Source organism: Podarcis cretensis (genome assembly GCF_951804945.1).
Source record: "Podarcis cretensis genome assembly, chromosome: 1".
Lineage (NCBI taxonomy): Eukaryota > Metazoa > Chordata > Lepidosauria > Squamata > Lacertidae > Podarcis > Podarcis cretensis.
The window spans coordinates 25,291,597-25,309,183 of record NC_137170.1 but is presented as its reverse complement, the minus strand read 5'-3'; the positions used below and the strand labels follow the sequence as shown (position 1 = coordinate 25,309,183).

Below are 17,587 nucleotides of genomic sequence, written 5' to 3'. Positions count from 1 at the left end.
CGGGGCAGAGCTTACCTCCCTCCATATTTTATTTAAGTTGGCACCCTTGTTCTCCAGATGTTGTTGGACTACAATTCCTATCATCCCTGATTACTGGGCATACTGGTTGTGGCTGACTGGAGTTCTGGAGACACCGGGGGGGGAGGAATTATTGGGCACAGAAGGGGCAAAGTATATTTCTAGGTGGAGGAGTTGTGTCCCACGTTAAAAATAGCAGTATATGTTAATGACAGGAATCCAGCGATGGGGGCGAGGCAAGTAGGAGATGAGCTCCTTGCATGGTGGGCACTTGCCCCCTCCCCTGCCACCCAGTGCCATCCATGCTGGAGCCGGAGTCCAACAGCACACGGAGGACCACAAGTTCTGTGTGTCTACTTTTAAGGCATCAAAAGATGCTGTATAAGATGCACAGATTGGTTCTTCGTGGGAACACAGGCGTGACACAGATTGGTGACAAACTGTACGCCTGGCATCACTTGACACAATAGTTTCCATACGGCATTAGTCCATTGCAGCAAAAGCAGCCACAGAGCCTTAGGGCACTATAAAGCAGAGACAAGGAACCCTGTGGCCCTCAAGGTGTAGTTGGACTCCCAGTTCCCATCTTCCCTGGCCATTGGCCATGCTAGCTGGAGCTGACCAGGAGTTGGAGCCCAAGAGCTTCTGGAGGGCCGTAGTTCCCCCCCCCACACACACACACCTTTGGTAAAAGACTTGCAAATTTATTGTGGCATAAGGTTTTGTAGACTAAAGTCCACTGCGTCAGAGATATATGAAGTACTATCCTGGATTTACTTGTGATAATAACATACGGCATCTGATGGAGTGCACCCCAGCTTATGCCATAATAAATGTGTTAGTCTTTAAGGCAGCACAATACTCTGTTGTTTTACCATGACGGAAGGGCTTTTGTTATGCCAGTGCTCCATAAATAAGTGTCAGTTTTTGTTGGCAAGCAGCCTACACTTTCATCTTCCTTCCTTAGTTCTGAACAAAACAAGTTTAGCCATTCCTGGACATTTTTCTGTTTTTCTTTTTCTCAGTTAAGGGAGTTTCAGATTCCCTTCAATGCTTGTTGGTGCAGATAATTTTTGCTGGGGTTATCGCACAGCATAACAATTCTCTGTGCCAGTTGCTTATTATTATTTCGGTATGTGTCAATAAAAGTGTATTTAGAGCATCAAGGGCTAAATCTATTTCAGTTATTTTAATCCCTTCCAATTCAAGCAAGCCTTCCAGACTGAATATAATTTATGCATACAGTTATTGGAAATAATTTTTAAATGTGTCCTTGGGAGTGTGTTTTTTTTAAAAAAAAACACCAAACAAACAAACAAACAAACAGGGGTTTTGCAGAGTAACTGATGAATGAGCCTGGTTTAAAAATGCTTTAAATGGAGGGCACATCAACACACAGCCATCCACAGGCTGGCTCAACCACAGCAAAATAACAATCTGGTTGTCTAGCAGCACTAAAATTCTTTGCAGGTTGTATTTCAGCTATGTTTTACTCACCCATTGAAGTTAATTGAGAACTTGAAAGCTCGCCACACTTTTGCAACATTTTGGCTGGTCCCAATAAAGGCATTGCCCAACTTTGGGGATTTGAAGTTTTTCTCATTCATATGCTTAATACTGACACTTTCAAAGAGCTCACAACCCTGAAGGGTCTGAACTTCTCTTTGCAGAAGCCATGCTAACCCCTCAACAATTCTTCTTCTTTATACTTAATACAATCCTTGTTTAAACATACTTCCTCCAATTTAGCTAGGGAAAAAGGTTAGCTTAACAAATATATTGGCTCACCCAGACTCTTTTTAAAAAAGGCATTAAGTTGGTTATTTTTTAACATGATATTTTAAACAGCATGCAAAAGGTAATGGGGGTGCATTCTCTGCTCCTCCCCATGTACTATGGAGGAAGACACTGGAGTTTGCGGCTGTTGATGCATATCTCTGTGGTTGCCCTTGTTTCCTATCCTAGTCCTTTTGTTTGGGCTACTTGGCAAAGGAGCGTTTCCCCTCCCTGGGTGGAGTCTTATATTCTTGTCCCTGTGTGCACTCTCTGCCTGGGACAGGAAGTACTGGAGTCAGTGGTGACTGGAACACTGGGGTTGATGGATTTGGAGCACTGTGGTGTTTTGTGTGTTGTGATGGGGGGCACTGGGGGTCCCCATTGGCACTGTGTGTGGACAGCAAACAGTGGTGGTGTTGGCACAATCCCTGATCAGTGACATTTGGTTGCATTTCCAGAGGTGTTTGTCCGTCATTTTTGTGCTGTTCATTTTCTTATTTACTCTCTTGTGTTTTCCCCTCACCATCCTGGGCTGAGCACGTATAGGACATGGAAGCTGTTCCACTGGCACAGTGGTGGCATCTTTCCTACCCCCTACCCAGCACCCTGATGTACGGTAATTGCAATATGGGATTGCTTTGCCCAACTACAGTAACATCAATTCAGGCGTACAGGATTTTCCACAGTGAATACCAATGCAAATAACTGGTTCAGCTTCTTTGCAGTCTCTGGATCCTCCTTTAGCAATCCTTTCATTCCTTTGTCAACAGGCAGTCCAACCGCCTCCCTGGCTGTTTTTCTGCTTCTGAAATAAAAAAGTGCCTTTTTATTCTCCTCATTTGGGCAAGAAAAGAATCCTTCTTGCCATTTATGGTGTCTTTGGCTCCAATTGTTAACCCTGCTGGCACTTGGATCTGAAAGTACTTTTCCTATTTTCCTGTATATATTCTAGTTGAGTGTCTATCTTTTTGGTTTTAAATTACCTCCAAGCATCCTAGAGAGATTTAACCCTCTTCCAGGAATTACAGTATTTCTATTTCTATCAAAACAATCTTAGAACATGGTTACTGTTTCTCCTCATATCCTTATACTAAATGTATTTGTTTGCTTATTTGGTACATATATCTCCATGATACACATCCTCAAAAAAATAAGACAAAAGAGGCCATCAATCTGCATAAAATTTGCATGTACTAATTTATATGTATAGATGGATATCTAGAAATAATTCCTTTCATTTAAATAAAAATACATCTCTCCATCTTGTGGAAGTTTGGGACCAAGTGACCTGTTTGCCTGCTCATTCTGCTGTCCTCAGTGCTATTTTTCTAGAAAAAAAGAGAACCTCCCTTGTTATCTTGTAATGGCAATGGTACCCAATGTGGGGATTCAGGGCACAGTCCTACAATGGCTGCACTCTTTTCTTTCAAGTCGGGGACAGAGTGTGGCACTAGGGGAGGAGTTGTCATCATGACACTCCTTGGTGTGTGGAGTGCCGCAGGGTGCAATCCTCTCCCCAATGCTTTTTAACATCCTTATGTGCCCCCTCGCCCAGAGTTTCAGTTTGGGTTGCCACCAGTATGCTGATGAAACCCAACTTTATCTGTTGATGGGCAGCCATCCTGACTCAGCCCCAGACACACAGATCAGGTGCTTGGAAGCTGTGGCTGGATGGCTGCATGGGAGCTGGTTGAAGTTAAATCCTTCCAAGACAGATGTCCTTTGGCTGGGTCAGGACATGGGGCTGGGGGGGGGGGCAACTCCCATCTCTTGCAGGGGCTCAATTAGTGCCAGTGCCTTCTGTCAAGAGTCTGGGTGTAATCTTCAACGCCTCCCTTTCTATGGAAGCGCAGCTACAACAAAGGCAGCATTTTTCCATCTCCGCTGTGCTAAGCAGTTGGTCCCTTACCTCTCTCATCCTGATCTTGCCACTGTGATCCATGCAGCGGTCACCTCCAGGCTTGATTATTGTAATTCACTCTACGTGGGGCTGCCCTTGAAGCTGACCCAGAAACTCCAGCAGGTGCAGAATGCTGCAGCGAGACTCCTTATGGTGTTCTCGCCACGGGATCACATTCATCCAGTGCTATAACAGCTGCACTGACTCCTGGTGGAGTACAGGATCAGGTTTAAGGTGCTGGTTCTAACCTTTAAAGCCCTATACAGCCTAGGACCCTTGTACCTGCAGGACCGCCACTCCTGGTATGCCCCATTTGGGACCTTACGGTCCGCAAACAATAACATCTTGGAGGTCCTGAGCCTCAAAGAGATTAGACTGGCCTTGACCAGGGCCAAGACCTTTTCAGCCATGGCCCCGGCCTGGTGGAACGTTCTGTCACAAGAGATCAGGGCCCTGCGGTACTTGATATCTTTCCACAGGGCCTGCAAGACGGAGCTGTTCCTCCAGGCCTTCGGTCGGGGTTCAGTCTGACTCCCCCTCCCCTTTCATAAGAACTTGCATGAAAGTGGCCTCCCAATTCTTCTCACAGGTTCAAGTAAATTCAGCACAAACAGTGGGGCCTGGTGAGCATTTAAGGTCCCCAACCCTAATCTGTGGGGTTGCCATCTGATTGGATTTTATTCTGATCCTTATCTGATTTTAGGATGTATTTTAACTGATTTCCTGATTTTATGTGAATGTGTTATGCATTTGATGTTAGACGCTCTGAGCCCGGTTTTGGCCAGGGAGGGCGGGGTATAAATAAAAATCATCATCATCATTATTATTATTATTACCCACCTGAGATGTGCCAGAACTGAGTTCCGGTGAGTTCCAGCTGAAAAAAGGCCTTGGCTGTCCTGGTGTTAACTGATAATGGACACGTTATTACCTTACTCGTTGAGACTCACAGTGGTTTAGTCACAACTCTTGGTATTTACATATCACCTTTACACAAACTCTTCAGACCATTTTACATAATTGCAAAGAATCTTTTCAATTACCTGGAAATGTAGGTCAACGTTATTATTTCCAGAGAGCAGAGGAAGGCTGAGCACCATACAGACTTCATAGCTGAAGTGAGATCTTAACTAGACATTTCCTGTGGCATGGCTCGCAGCTCACACCCTTAGTGATTACACCAGTTCTCATTGTTTATGTGGGGCTCTAGGGGTTTGCAGTCCAGGAACTGGTCAGGCCCCAATCCGCTTATCTTTACATACAGTTTCTTTCTTGTGAATAGGTTCCACAGATTTCACTACAACATTATCATTAGTACACTTAGTTTTTATGGTATCAAGCAAACAGTCCACTATGTTTACACAGAAATGTCCTAGTTCTTTATAGGACTTTCCTTCTGAACTGCAGCCAAAGCTCCATTAAAATCAATGTGTGTATTCAGAAATGGAATTTGGGGAACTTTATGTTTAAGGTTTTGTAATATATGGGTTGTGGAGACATTTTTATGAAAGGAGTTAAGGCAATATACACTGAACAATCAGCAAAATTTATAGTAATTAATATATTGACAGAGAATCGTGAAATAACAAGAGGAACTAGACAAGGTTGCCCACTGTCACCTTTATTGTTTTTACTAGTTTTAGAAGTTTTGGTGCAAAGAATCAGATGTAATCAAGAAATTAAAGGAATAAGGGTGGGACAGAGGCAATATAAATTAAAATATTTTGCAGACGATGTGATATCTGTAGAAGAACTAATAAAGACAATTTCGAAAGCACTAGAAGAGATTAAAAAATTGGAGAAATAGCAGGTCTTAAAATTAATAAAGATAAAACCCAACTCCTGGTAAGAAATATGGATGATGAGAGTAAAAATAAATTACAAAGTTTATCAGGCTTAAAGATAGGCTGCACCCCTATCTGGACAGGGACAGCCTAACTACTGTTGTCTATACTCTGGTTACCTCTAGGTTAGATTATGGCAACACATTATACAGGGGGCTGCCTCTGGAAAAAGTTTGGAAACTTAAGCTGCTGCAGAATTCAGGGCCAGGTTGCTCACCCTTTTTAAAAACACACATTCTCCCCTATCAATGCCCCTTCTCCCCATCCTCCTCAGTTCCAGTCCCTTATAGTGACCATGCAGCCTGCTAGTTTAATGTCACTGTGAACACATGCCTCATATAGATGTTAAGTCAGAAACTTGGTGAATGTTGACATTTATAGGAGAATGTAAGCAGGGGAACCAACAGGAAATGTCAGAAATAGTTATGTGATGAACATTTGCACATCCTTGCAACGTTCTTGACATTTGCACTGTTGTGGGCTTCCTATCAGATGTCTGGGATTAGAGCTATCAGGATTGCCATAAAGCTCAGAGAGGTTGGGTGAGTAAAATAACACTTATGGCCTGGCAAATGTCATTTTCCTATAAAATGACCCTCTTACCATTTTCATCTGTAAATGTTGAAGATGAGGATAATATCTGGACATTTTTGTTAAGTCTTGACATTTACTATTAAGTGTTCTGACATTCCCCTGAGCTTATTCACATCTCAAGACTTACTAGTAAATGTCAGCATCACCACCTCTGAGACATTTACTGGTAACAAGGTTAGATAGGTCCCTTGTGTCTTCAATCTGTAACCAGAGCAGGTGGATTAACCTGCTTTGGGGAGCAATAACGTGTAGCACATGTAGCTAGAATAGCAGAGAGGGAGGCTGCAGTACTCAGCTTATTGTCTAGCTTCCAATTTCTTTTAGAGACAACCTGAACCTTTTCTTTCTGTCCCTTCCTCTGAATGTCCTGCTGGTGTGGAATCCACATATTCCTCAGCTGGCACCTACTGTGCAACGGCATGGTGGAGTGGACAGCAGGCAATGTCTGGGATTTTATACTGGCTCTGTTGTGAAACAGAGCTCAGATCTAGTTGGAACAGAAATCACAGTCTCAAAAGATCAGATTTCACGTCTCTGTGTTTATTCCCCATTCGAGTCCAGGGGAAACCCTCATGTTTCTCCTTCCTAGCAGAGCTGAGTTAGTTCAGCATTGTTGGAGTTGAGCTGCAATGGCAGGAGCCATGGGGTCAGTGGTTCATAAAATAAGAGAGAGCCTGAGCTCACACCCAGTGGAAAGGTCACTTGGGGGCCAAACTAAAGCAGGAAAGTGGCAAGTGAGGAAAGGGTTATACTATGCCTCCTCCACAAAATCTTCTCCGGTCCTAACTACTCCTAACTGGAGTAGTGTTACATGTACTCACATGCAACATCGACTTTGGCACTCAGCCTCTTTTGTGAAATGTTAAGGTCATAGGATGGTGAGCATCCTTGCAGGGCTGTTGTGCAAACACAGTGGGATGTTTCTAGAGTTGTGTGAATGGAAGCATACACATGTAATGGGGCTTTTCTATCCTTTCACACAGCACTCTCACTAAAGCATATCCAAGGATCCCAGGAAAAGCCTGGGGTGTGGCAAGGGAGGGGGAACTGGCAGAAACTGGGAAGATTCCCTGACTCTCAGGTGAGGCTTCTCAGAGGATATAGGGGGTGTTAATGAAAAGGAGGCAGGAAAGGCCCATTGAAGTGGGAGATGAAAGAAAATGAGCAACAGTAAGGCATGGGGAGCATAAAATTTTGCAACGGAATGGAGTAATTGGAAATGAATGGTGAAAGGGACTCACAAATGAATAATTTGAGGCCTGAAAACATGACTTAGGAGCCATGAAGATGCTGTGTCCATTTTACTCATCTGAAAGACTATTGTGTGTGCTTGTAGTCATTACCTTAGAAAGTTGGAACGCCTAACGGGGAGAATGTCGGCAATGGGACAGCTGCTTCTTTGGCTAAAGGGACATTGCAGAAATACATATGGGGGAAACAAAAAATAACAGCTGATCAGTTCTTTTTCATTATATGGTCATTTATATTAAGCCTTTCCAATTAAAATCTCTCCAAGTCTTATTTTTATAACTCCCAGAAATATTATAATTAGGTTTACATACAGTACAGATGAACCAAAGGGCATATTTTTAAACATTTGTGACCTGAAGCAAAAATACTTGTGATGCAGGAACTGATAACAGCATAAAGAAATCCAGCAGCCCTCTCAACTACAGACTTTTCACTACAGGGGATGGAAGGAGAAAAAATGCAGGGGGGGGGGAGGAGAAGCAAATGCTGCTCTCTGTACATTAAGAAATGTTGTGCATTAGTTGTATGTGGCCATGAGAACCTCTAGCCTACTGGGACAATTTTCAGAAACCTCTTTACAACCTGCATTGTTACCACCATTGCAAAGAGTATTAATTTTAAAAGGGTTCATGAATAATGAAAATACCCCAACACTGAAGACAGAACATAGCCATTGTGGTTAGTACCTGTAGACAGCCTTGGTTTGTCTAACTCCCTTTTAATGCTAGCCAAACTGGTGATCATCACTGCCGCTTGCAGGAGGAAATCCCCTTGTTCCAACTATGCACTGTATGCTCTGAATCTTGCAGCATTCAGCTTCGTTGGATGCAGCAGTAGGAAAGAGGAAGCAAAGCATCTCCCTGTCCACACCATCGACAATTTTTCATACACCTCAATCATTATTATTGCTGTTATTATATATTTATTTATACCCCATCTTTTTCCCAGACTCAAGGTGGCTTACAGATAAAAATCAGAAGAGAAATCGTACAGCGGCAGCAGGAGGTCCCATTAGCTAATGTGGTACCTCAGGTTAAGAATAGTTTCATGTTAAGAACAGACCTCCGGAATGAATTAAGTTCTTAACCCGAGGTACCACTGTATACACTTCCATAAGTAAACACACTACTTCTGGTAAATGAGCCACCATACCTTCGGGTAACGTAACTTTTGGGTTGCGAATGCGGCAAACCCAGAAGTGTATACTTCCAGGTTTCGCCCCACACGCATGCGCAGAAACGCTCTCTCGTGTTGCACACGTGCGCAGAAGCGGTGCCTCTTGTTGCGGACTTTTCGGGTTGCGCATGAATCATAGAATCATAGAATCATAGAGTTGGAAGAGACCACAAGGGCCATCGAGTCCAACCCCCTGCCAAGCAGGAAACACCATCAGAGCACTCCTGACATATGGTTGTCAAGCCTCTGCTTAAAGACCTCCAAAGAAGGAGACTCCACCACACTCCTTGGCAGCAAATTCCACTATCGAACAGCTCTTACTGTCAGGAAGTTCTTCCTGATGTTTAGGTGGAATCTTCTTTCTATGAACCCCAGAACGAATCAAGTTTGTATCCGGAGGGTCCACTGTACTATCCAAAGCCAAAGGGGCACATTGGGCGCCAGTTGTGAAATATATTGGCATTATTTCCAGATCTCCTATCCCACAAGACAGGGCAGTGGTGCCTTGGGGCTCCTGGATGGGGCTTGCTGGAGGGAAGGTAAAGGTAAAGGACCCCTGGATGGTTAATAATAATAATAATAATAAATAATACATTTTATTTATACCCCGCCCTCCCCGGCCAGAGCTGGGCTCAGGGTGGCTAACACCAGTAAAATTACAATAGAAACATAAGGGGGGGGGCAAAAAATCCTCCCAATTTAAAATACAGGTTAAAATGCAATTTAAAAAGCAGCCTTGTTTTAAAAGTAGCCCATAAATCAAAACCGTAAGGGGAGGGAAGACATAAGGGTCAGACTGAGTCCAAACCAAAGGCCAGGCGGAACAGCTCTGTCTTGCAGGCCCTGCGGAAAGATGTCAAGTCCCGCAGGGCCCTAGTCTCTTGTGGCAGAGCGTTCCACCAAGTCGGGGCCAGTACTGAAAAGGCCCTGGACCTAGTTGAGACCAACCTAACCACCTTGCGACTTGGGACCTCCAAGGTGTTGTCATTTGTGGACCTTAAGGTCCTCCGCGGGGCATACCAGGAGAGGCGGTCCTGTAGGTACGTGGGTCCTAGGCCGCATAGGGCTTTAAAGGTCAAAACCAGCACCTTAAACCTGACCCTGTACTCCACCAGGAGCCAGTGCAGCTGGTGAAGCACTGGATGAAAGTGATCCTGCAGCAAGGCCCTCGTAAGGAGCTTCGCTGTGGCATTCTGCACCCGCTGGAGTTTCTGGGTCAGCTTCAAGGGCAGCCCTGCATAGAGCGAGTTACAATAATCAAGCCAAATGACTATGGGGTTGCAGAGTTCATCTCGCTTCTGATCAGCAAGCCCAAAGAGGCTCAGTGGTTTAGACCACAGTGCCACCCGCATCCACCTGGCAGTGGTGCGGTCTTGGATCTGCTCCATGCTGTCTCCTAAGCTCTGCCTTCCCCAGCTGGAGGCAGCAATGAATCCCAAAGCACAGGACGGGCCCTGCTTGTTCAACCACTGTGAGAACAGCATGCTGGGCCATGATGGGGCCACCAGCCTGACCCAGCCAGGCTCTGCTGTGCGGTTTTGCCCGCAGAAGGAGCCCCGCCCCGAAAGCCCCCGCTCTCTCCTCCCTCGGTTGGGGATTGAGCCTTCGCCTCCTCCAGGCAGCAGAGGGCGCTGCCTAGCCGAGCGGCCACTCCTCCCTCGCGGCCCAGCTCGCTCGCTTGCTCGCACGGACTCCGACTCTGGTCCAGGCCTGGGCCTAGCTCACTTGTTTGGTTTCCCTCACCACCACCACCACCCCCACCCCCGCGCGCGGCAGGAGCGGGACGGGCGCCCGGTCGGAGGCCATGGAGATCGGCACCGAGATCAGCCGCAAGATCCGGGTGAGATGCGGAGCCGCGCGGGGGAGAAGGGCAGCCCGGAGGAGGAGGAGGAGGGGAAAAGGAAAAGAGGGTCCCGTGGGCCCAGAGTCGGAGCCCCGCCGGGAAACCCCATGGGCGGGCTCGGGGGGGGGGGGCAAGGCCCTTCCTCCTCACAAACTGGAGGCGACGACGGCGAGGCTTTCCCCGCGACGCCCTTCGACCCGGAGTCGTCTCCAGCCCCCAGAGCTTGATGTGTGGCCCACAGGACAAATTCGAGCCCCCCGGCCCCCCCCCCCCAACGAGCTTGTGGGGTTGCTCTGCCTGTTTAGATATCCTGACAGGTACCCCAGGCACTTGTAGGGCAGAGAGATGTGGGAAGACTTCTGCCTGCCTGCCTGCCTGGATATTGCATCCCCCCCTTCTCCAAAAAAGAAGCTCATATAATACTATGGAAACAAGCATCCTCTTATCCACTCCCCGCTACAAAAGGCCAAAACTTTATTGCTTTGTTTTCTCATATCCTCGGCCCCCCTCCTCCCCGTTTTCCTACGTAGCCAGCAAAACAACAACAAAGCCCGGGTTCAAGTTCTCCCCTAAGTACTGAAAGCCCATTGAGTAACTTTGGGCAAAGTCGCTATCTCTCCATCCCTATCATACTTAACATGCCTTACATGTTTTGAGGATGAAAAGGGCAGGGGAGAACCATGTAAATGTCACCTGAGCTCCATGGATGAAAGATGTGGGGTATGGCTATTAGGAGGTATTTGAATACAGTCTACGCTAGAAGAAATCTAATATCAGAATGGGAAATGGGCATTTTTTGTTATTTACCTGCTTAACCAAGCAGCCCCGATAGCCCCCTATGTGTTTCAGAAGGTTGAAAGACCTTTGAGCAGATTTTGACGGAGTGGTGAGTGGGAATGATTGTAAATTGTTTTTTCCTCTGTTCTGCTGACAAAAGTCCTTCTGTCAGTGGGCAGGCCATACTGGATAACATCAATAATGAGTAAAATAAAATAAATATTTTTAAACCAGACCTTGCCCCCTTGATTTTTGGGGCTTGTTTACTGAGTTCAGATGCATCTCTGTAGAAATTGCAGGATGGAGCGACTTCTAGTCGCTCAAAAATAAAGTGTTGCCTTTTGGGGTCTCATGCAGTGTTTCCCATCACAGCACTGCCATGACAGGAGAAGAAACAACTGAATTTTCCAAAATCACCCAGCGTAATTTTATGCATTACGCAATTCCTAAAGGTAGGGCAATCCTCCCAGGACCTGGACTGGTAGCTCAGTCACCATAGAAACCATAGCACAGAACAAAACATCCTTATGATTTGATTAGGCAGAAAGTAGTAGAGATGGCACAATACCTCAGAAATCCACATAAAGTGGTTCAATAATGCAGAATTTCTCATGTCCGTTTGCAGAACAAATTTTGGAGACCTGCACTATTTCAACTGAAGTCTACCAAATCTGCAAATATATTAAGAGGAATAAATATTTCACAGAAAGCTAGTTCTTTCAACCTTCTTAGCCTGGAAAGTGATTTGAATATGTGTAAATCCCAACAGAATGTGTCATTATTTGGTAAATTTTCAATGATTTGCTTTGGCTTGTGTGTTGGGCTTGTACGATTCCCTTGTAAAAATATTTTGCTGTGCATGGGTGAATTGCTTTTAAATCATGAATTTTGAGCCACCATGACTAATTCATTTTATTTAAGTAAAGTTTCTCAATGTTTTTAGGGTGAATACCTAGAAGAAGGTATAAACATCTTTTAAATAAACAAATGGTGCTGGACATCTATTTCCTGAACAGTCATGCACACTTAACTGATTGCTGTAACAATTCAAACATACTGATTTTCAAATGCAAAGAGCCTTTATATAACCTTAGGAGTATGATCTAAACTATTTGAACATGTAGCCCATGCACTGCAGAATTATGTCAAAATACTGATTTCTATATATACTGCCTTTCATCACAGAATTCAAGGTAGAATAAATAAATATTCAGAACTTCTACAATCAGTGATTAATAGTTACTTGGCAAAATAGTGTTTCTTCATGGAATGGAAGTGCAGTAAATGCCATGTTGTTTAGTAAGTAGAATTTCAAATATTTGTGATTTGAGAACAGAAATCACTGCAGAGATCAGGTTGTTGGAGAGATCAGTGGATGATCCTCGTGAAATGAAGGAGGATGTCTCCCAGAGTATAGCACATGTGGGACCTTGTTAGACCCTGGATTCAGTAGTAAGCACACAGTACACAACTTTGGGTCATGCCTGTCTTCAGAAGTCATATACTTCCCCCCTCCCCCGCAAAGATTTTCCTCTAGCATAGAAAAGCAACCTTTAATACCGTTAATTGCAAACCAGTTTTAAGATGTTATAAGTATAGGCTTTAACATGTTTTTATTCAGATTTCCCTTAAGACTTTTTAGTCAATAATAATTAATATGTTTATTTTTAGAAGCAATATGTAATTTTTATCCACCTAGGTATAAAGCAAACGGCCCTTTCTCTATGCCACCTAGCTTTAAGGATACTCACAAAACAAACACACTGAACCTCCAAATGATACTTTATTTTACAAAATGTTTGCCATGAGCCCAGTTGTCGAGGAGGGCAGGAATCTTTGTATTTAAAAGTTGCTTGCAAGTAAAATATAAGTGTGCAGGATTGCAGTCTTAAAGCCTTAACTCTCCATGAAAGCTATAGCTAAATACAATCCTTTTTTTTATAATTTTGTATGGAAAGCCTCTGTATAATGATGAACTTATATTAGTAGCTTGTGTTTATATGATAACAATATGTTTACATTAGCCCACCTGGAGCACAGGAAGGAATATTATATTGGAGTCTACTGTCACTCCCTTAAACCTACCGAAATGCAATCTGAGCCCATGTAACAGCTGCATATTGTTTTCCTTTTTATGCCTGTTTCCATCTTTCAACTCTTTTTCAACTCCGTTTTCCTCTTGATGTTGAATTTTAGATTGTAAGATCCTCGGGACAGGGCGCTGCCTGCTGGAAGGTACCATGCCCGCTGATGGCACTGTCTGAATTAATAATGTTTTGCTACCATTTACATCAGGCAGTCCCTCAAGAACAAACTCATTTAAACCTTGGTTTTGAGTTTGAGACTTCTAGAGCAACTCTTGAATGCCTTTTGTTTGAAACTGTGCAATCCTAAATGGCTGCTCTTCTGTTCTTCATATAGAGTGCTATAAAAGGAAAGCTACAGGAACTGGGAGCATATGTGGGTAAGTTTATTGTGCCTTTAGTTGTAAAAATAGGGCACAACTATGCATTTTTACTCAGAAGTAAGTCCCATTGTATTCAGTGGGGCTTCCTGCCAGGTAAATGGGAATAGGATTGCAGATCTAGTTTGGGGTTATTTTCTTACATGTATGTACAAAGACTGTTCACCATTTGTTATTACTACCAAGTATCCCATAATGGTTTATAATGTAAGCAGGTGCCACATTTCCCAGTACTATATCACCATGCTGAGGAAAACAGCACCTATTGAATTTCTGTCTGTTCCACAGTTGTTAAAGGCATTGAGCCAGGATGGGGAACCCATGGCTTTCCAGATGAACTCCTACTCCCATCCATCTCAGCCAGCATTGCCTATAGTAAGGGATTATGGGAGTTGTACTTCAGCAGCGTCTGGAAGGCCACAGGTTTGTCAACTTTGGTATTGGCCTGCTACCATCTCTCAGCCTAACCCATTGGTAGGCAAACTAAGGCCCAATCCGGATCCGGCCCAATCGCCTTCTAAATCTGGCCTGCAGACGGTCTGGGAGTCGGCATGTTTTTACATGAGTAGAATGTGTGCTTTTATTTAAAATGCATCTCTGGTTATTTGTGAGGCATAGGAATTCGTCCCCCCCCCCAAAAAAAATATAGTCTGACCCCCCACAAGGTCTGAGGAACAGTGGACCAGCCTCCTGCTGAAAATGTTTGCTGACCCCTGGCCTAATCTGTCTCACACTGTAGCCATCAAGATACAGGGGGAAAGGCTTTTATGCGACCCTAATAACCTTGGTCGCCTGCCAACCTAGCACGCCTGCCAACCTAGCAGTTCGAAAGCACCTCCGGGTGCAAGTAGATAAATAGGGACCGCTTACCAGCGGGAAGGTAAACGGCGTTTCCGTGTGCGGCTCTGGCTCGCCAGAGCAGCGATGTCACGCTGGCCACGTGACCCGGAAGTGTCTCCGGACAGCGCTGGCCCCTGGCCTCTTAAGTGAGATGGGCGCACAACCCCAGAGTCTGTCAAGACTGGCCCGTACGGGCAGGGGTACCTTTACCTTTTAATAACCTTGGTGTGCATTTCTGTGTAACTCTTGTGTGTTTTGTTTTTAATTGTAAAGCGCCTGGTTGTAGGTGCTATAGAAATAATAATGAGCAAATATCCAAAGCAGATGTGCCTTGTTTTTCTTCATATATGGTTCCCCTTACTGGTGGGCTTGAAAATAAAATCAGGAAATAAGTAAAGAAAAAGGAAATTCCGTACCACAAACTTAGTAAAGAAAAACCCACAATAAAACATAGGCTATATTCCGAAACAAGTTAAATTGGGAAAAAGAAAGACCAGGAAGGAAGGGAAGAAGACCCTTCCCAGAATTTCACATTAAGTATTCCTATGCACTTCCACTTGGAATTAAGTCCCACAGAATTCAGTGGTGCTTAATCCCAACTAAAGCATGCATAGAATTGTGCTGCAGGGCCTTTTGCCATCAGGGCTACTGTTCGCAACCAGCAACATCTATGTTCTAATAAAAGGTACCCCTGCCTGTACGGGCCAGTCGTGTCTGACTCTAGGGTTGCATGCTCCTCTCGCTCAAGAGGCCGGCAGCCAGCACTGTCCGGAGACACTTCCGGGTCACATGGCCAGCGTGACTAAGCGGCATCTGGCGAGCCAGCACCAGCGCCACACACGGAAACGCCGTTTACCTTCCCGCTATAAAGCGGTACCTATTTATCTACTTGCACTTAGGGGTGCTTTCGAACTGCTAGGTGGGCAGGAGCTGGGACCGAACGACGGGAGCTCACCCCGCCGCGGGGATTCGAACCACTGACCTTGCGAACAGCAAGTCCTAGGCACTGAGGTTTTACCCACAGCGCCACCCGCGTCCCTCTATGTTCTAATAGCCCACCTTTAATCTGTACCCCTGGGAGTCTTAGTAAAGGTAAAGGGACCCCTGACCATTAGGTCCAATCGTGACCGACTCTGGGGTTGCGGCGCTCATCTCGCTTTATTGGCCGAGGGAGCCGGCGTACAGCTTCCGGGTCATGTGGCCAGCATGACTAAGCCGCTTCTGGTGAACCAGAGCAGTGCACGGAAACGCCGTTTACCTTCCTGCCAGAGCAGTACCTATTTATCTACTTGCACTTTGAGGTGCTTTCGAACTGCTAGGTTGGCAGGAGCAGGGACAAGCAACGGGAGCTCACCCCGTCGCGGGGATTCGAACCGCCGACCTTCTGATCGGCAAGTCCTAGGCTCTGTGGTTTAACCCACAGCGCCAATGGCCAAAATACATGGCTTCATGCTGTCTCTGGTCCATGCCATTTCCTGTAATGATTCTGTTTCTTTTCTTGTTCTATGCCTGGGATAATCTGAAAATTGCCCTCTCCCTTTTGTATGACTGTTTTGTAGTCAAACTCTACAGCTGCCCTTAAAACATTTAACAACCAGTTATATTTCCCTTTCTTTAAATCAGATGAAGAGCTGCCTGATTATATCATGGTCATGGTGGCCAACAAGAAGAGCCAGGAGCAGATGACGGAGGACCTTTCCCTTTTTCTAGGAAACAACACTGTGAGATTCACTGTATGGTATGTTTCTCATCCCTCTAATTCTTTGAACTATAATTCTTTTGTAGTCTGATCCTGAAACCTTCTCCACGACTAGATGAGTGCTTAGGCCAGGGCACATGAATAACCTTCACCTGTGCAACATTGCAAAATAAAGCCATCCAAGGCAGATGAGCTCGTGGAAATGGCCAGAACTAGGGGGTTCAGCTTATTTTCCAGGTGCTGAGCAAATGTGTCGTAGCATAAGAACTGGTTCCATTTCACAGAAGGAAGAATACTATGGTTTGACCATCTCCTTTTCCTGAATTTGAATGGTAAAACTGATGCATCTTAAAACTCATGACCTAGTTCTATGTACTGAGTCATTTTACGGTTGGCTTTTACCTTAGTTGTCAAATGAAGTATAACATCCAGCTTGATGTTGCTGGGAGAACAACTCAGTTTTCCGAGTTTCCCCACCCACCCATTTCCTGGATCCTCCTTTGAAATGGGTCAGTGCATCTGCTGTTGTTACGTGTGATACATGTGCTGTTTGGTAGTCTTCCAATTTTGCACTGAAATGCTGAATTCAAAACACAAGAGGCAACTATGTGGATATGCCTTTAGCTGATGGTATTGATAAAAACGGGGGTCAGAAACAATAATAAAACTTTTTATTGATCCTGTTTATTCCTTTGGGTTGTATGTTACTTTTGCTGGGGTTGTGAATATGTGATGCAGAAGCTCAGTCAAGCAGTTAAGCTCACCACAGGAAACAGCCATGTAGTAGAGTTGTCTTTACTAAGCCAACATCAACACTCACCCATACTATTTACAAATGTTACATATGTCTTCTCTCTCTCTGAGTCCAGAGAGGGTATTTGATTCACACTCCTTGCTGAATGAAGTTCTAAGTCAATTTGCAGAGTCCTGCAACAGCTTAGAGTTCTGTGAGTCCTGAAATTTGGCCTTTCACTCAGACAAGCTCTTTACAAAGTCAAAACTAAACAAAATAAAAAAAAAAATCCTTCCAGTAGCACCTTAGAGACCAACTAAGTTAGTTATTGGTATGCAGACGAAAGCTCATACCAATAACTAACTTAGTTGGTCTCTAAGGGGCTACTGGTAGGATATTTTATTTTATTTTATTTATTTTGTTTTGTTTTGTTTTGTTTCAACTACGACAGACCAACACGGCTACCTACCTGTAATCTTTACAAAGTGTTTGCACAACTCCACAGTGCTGCAACAGCCAACTTCCAACAACTCACACAGTATGTTTTAAGCTAAGGCCTTTTTTATATACACAAAGTTACTTGCCACAAATCTGCCCAGTAACACAGATAAGAGAGTCACAAGAGGCCTGCAGGTGCATTGTGGGGAATGAGTAATCTCTGCTGACTCATGG

At 44.7% G+C, this 17,587-nt stretch overlaps 1 protein-coding gene across 1 annotated transcript in view; it reads left to right on the top strand.

Annotated features, from left to right (window-relative positions):
* The first annotated feature begins 10,216 nt into the window (after window positions 1–10,216).
* ZC3H14 (zinc finger CCCH-type containing 14) overlaps window positions 10,217–17,587 on the top strand; it is a 32,034-nt gene continuing 24,663 nt past the window's right edge. The window contains exons 1-3 of the mRNA XM_079948483.1: window positions 10,217–10,399; window positions 13,601–13,643; window positions 16,107–16,221. Coding sequence (XP_079804609.1) covers window positions 10,364–10,399; window positions 13,601–13,643; window positions 16,107–16,221 — 194 coding nt within the window. The 5' untranslated portion in view covers window positions 10,217–10,363. The remainder of the gene's footprint in view (window positions 10,400–13,600; window positions 13,644–16,106; window positions 16,222–17,587) is intronic.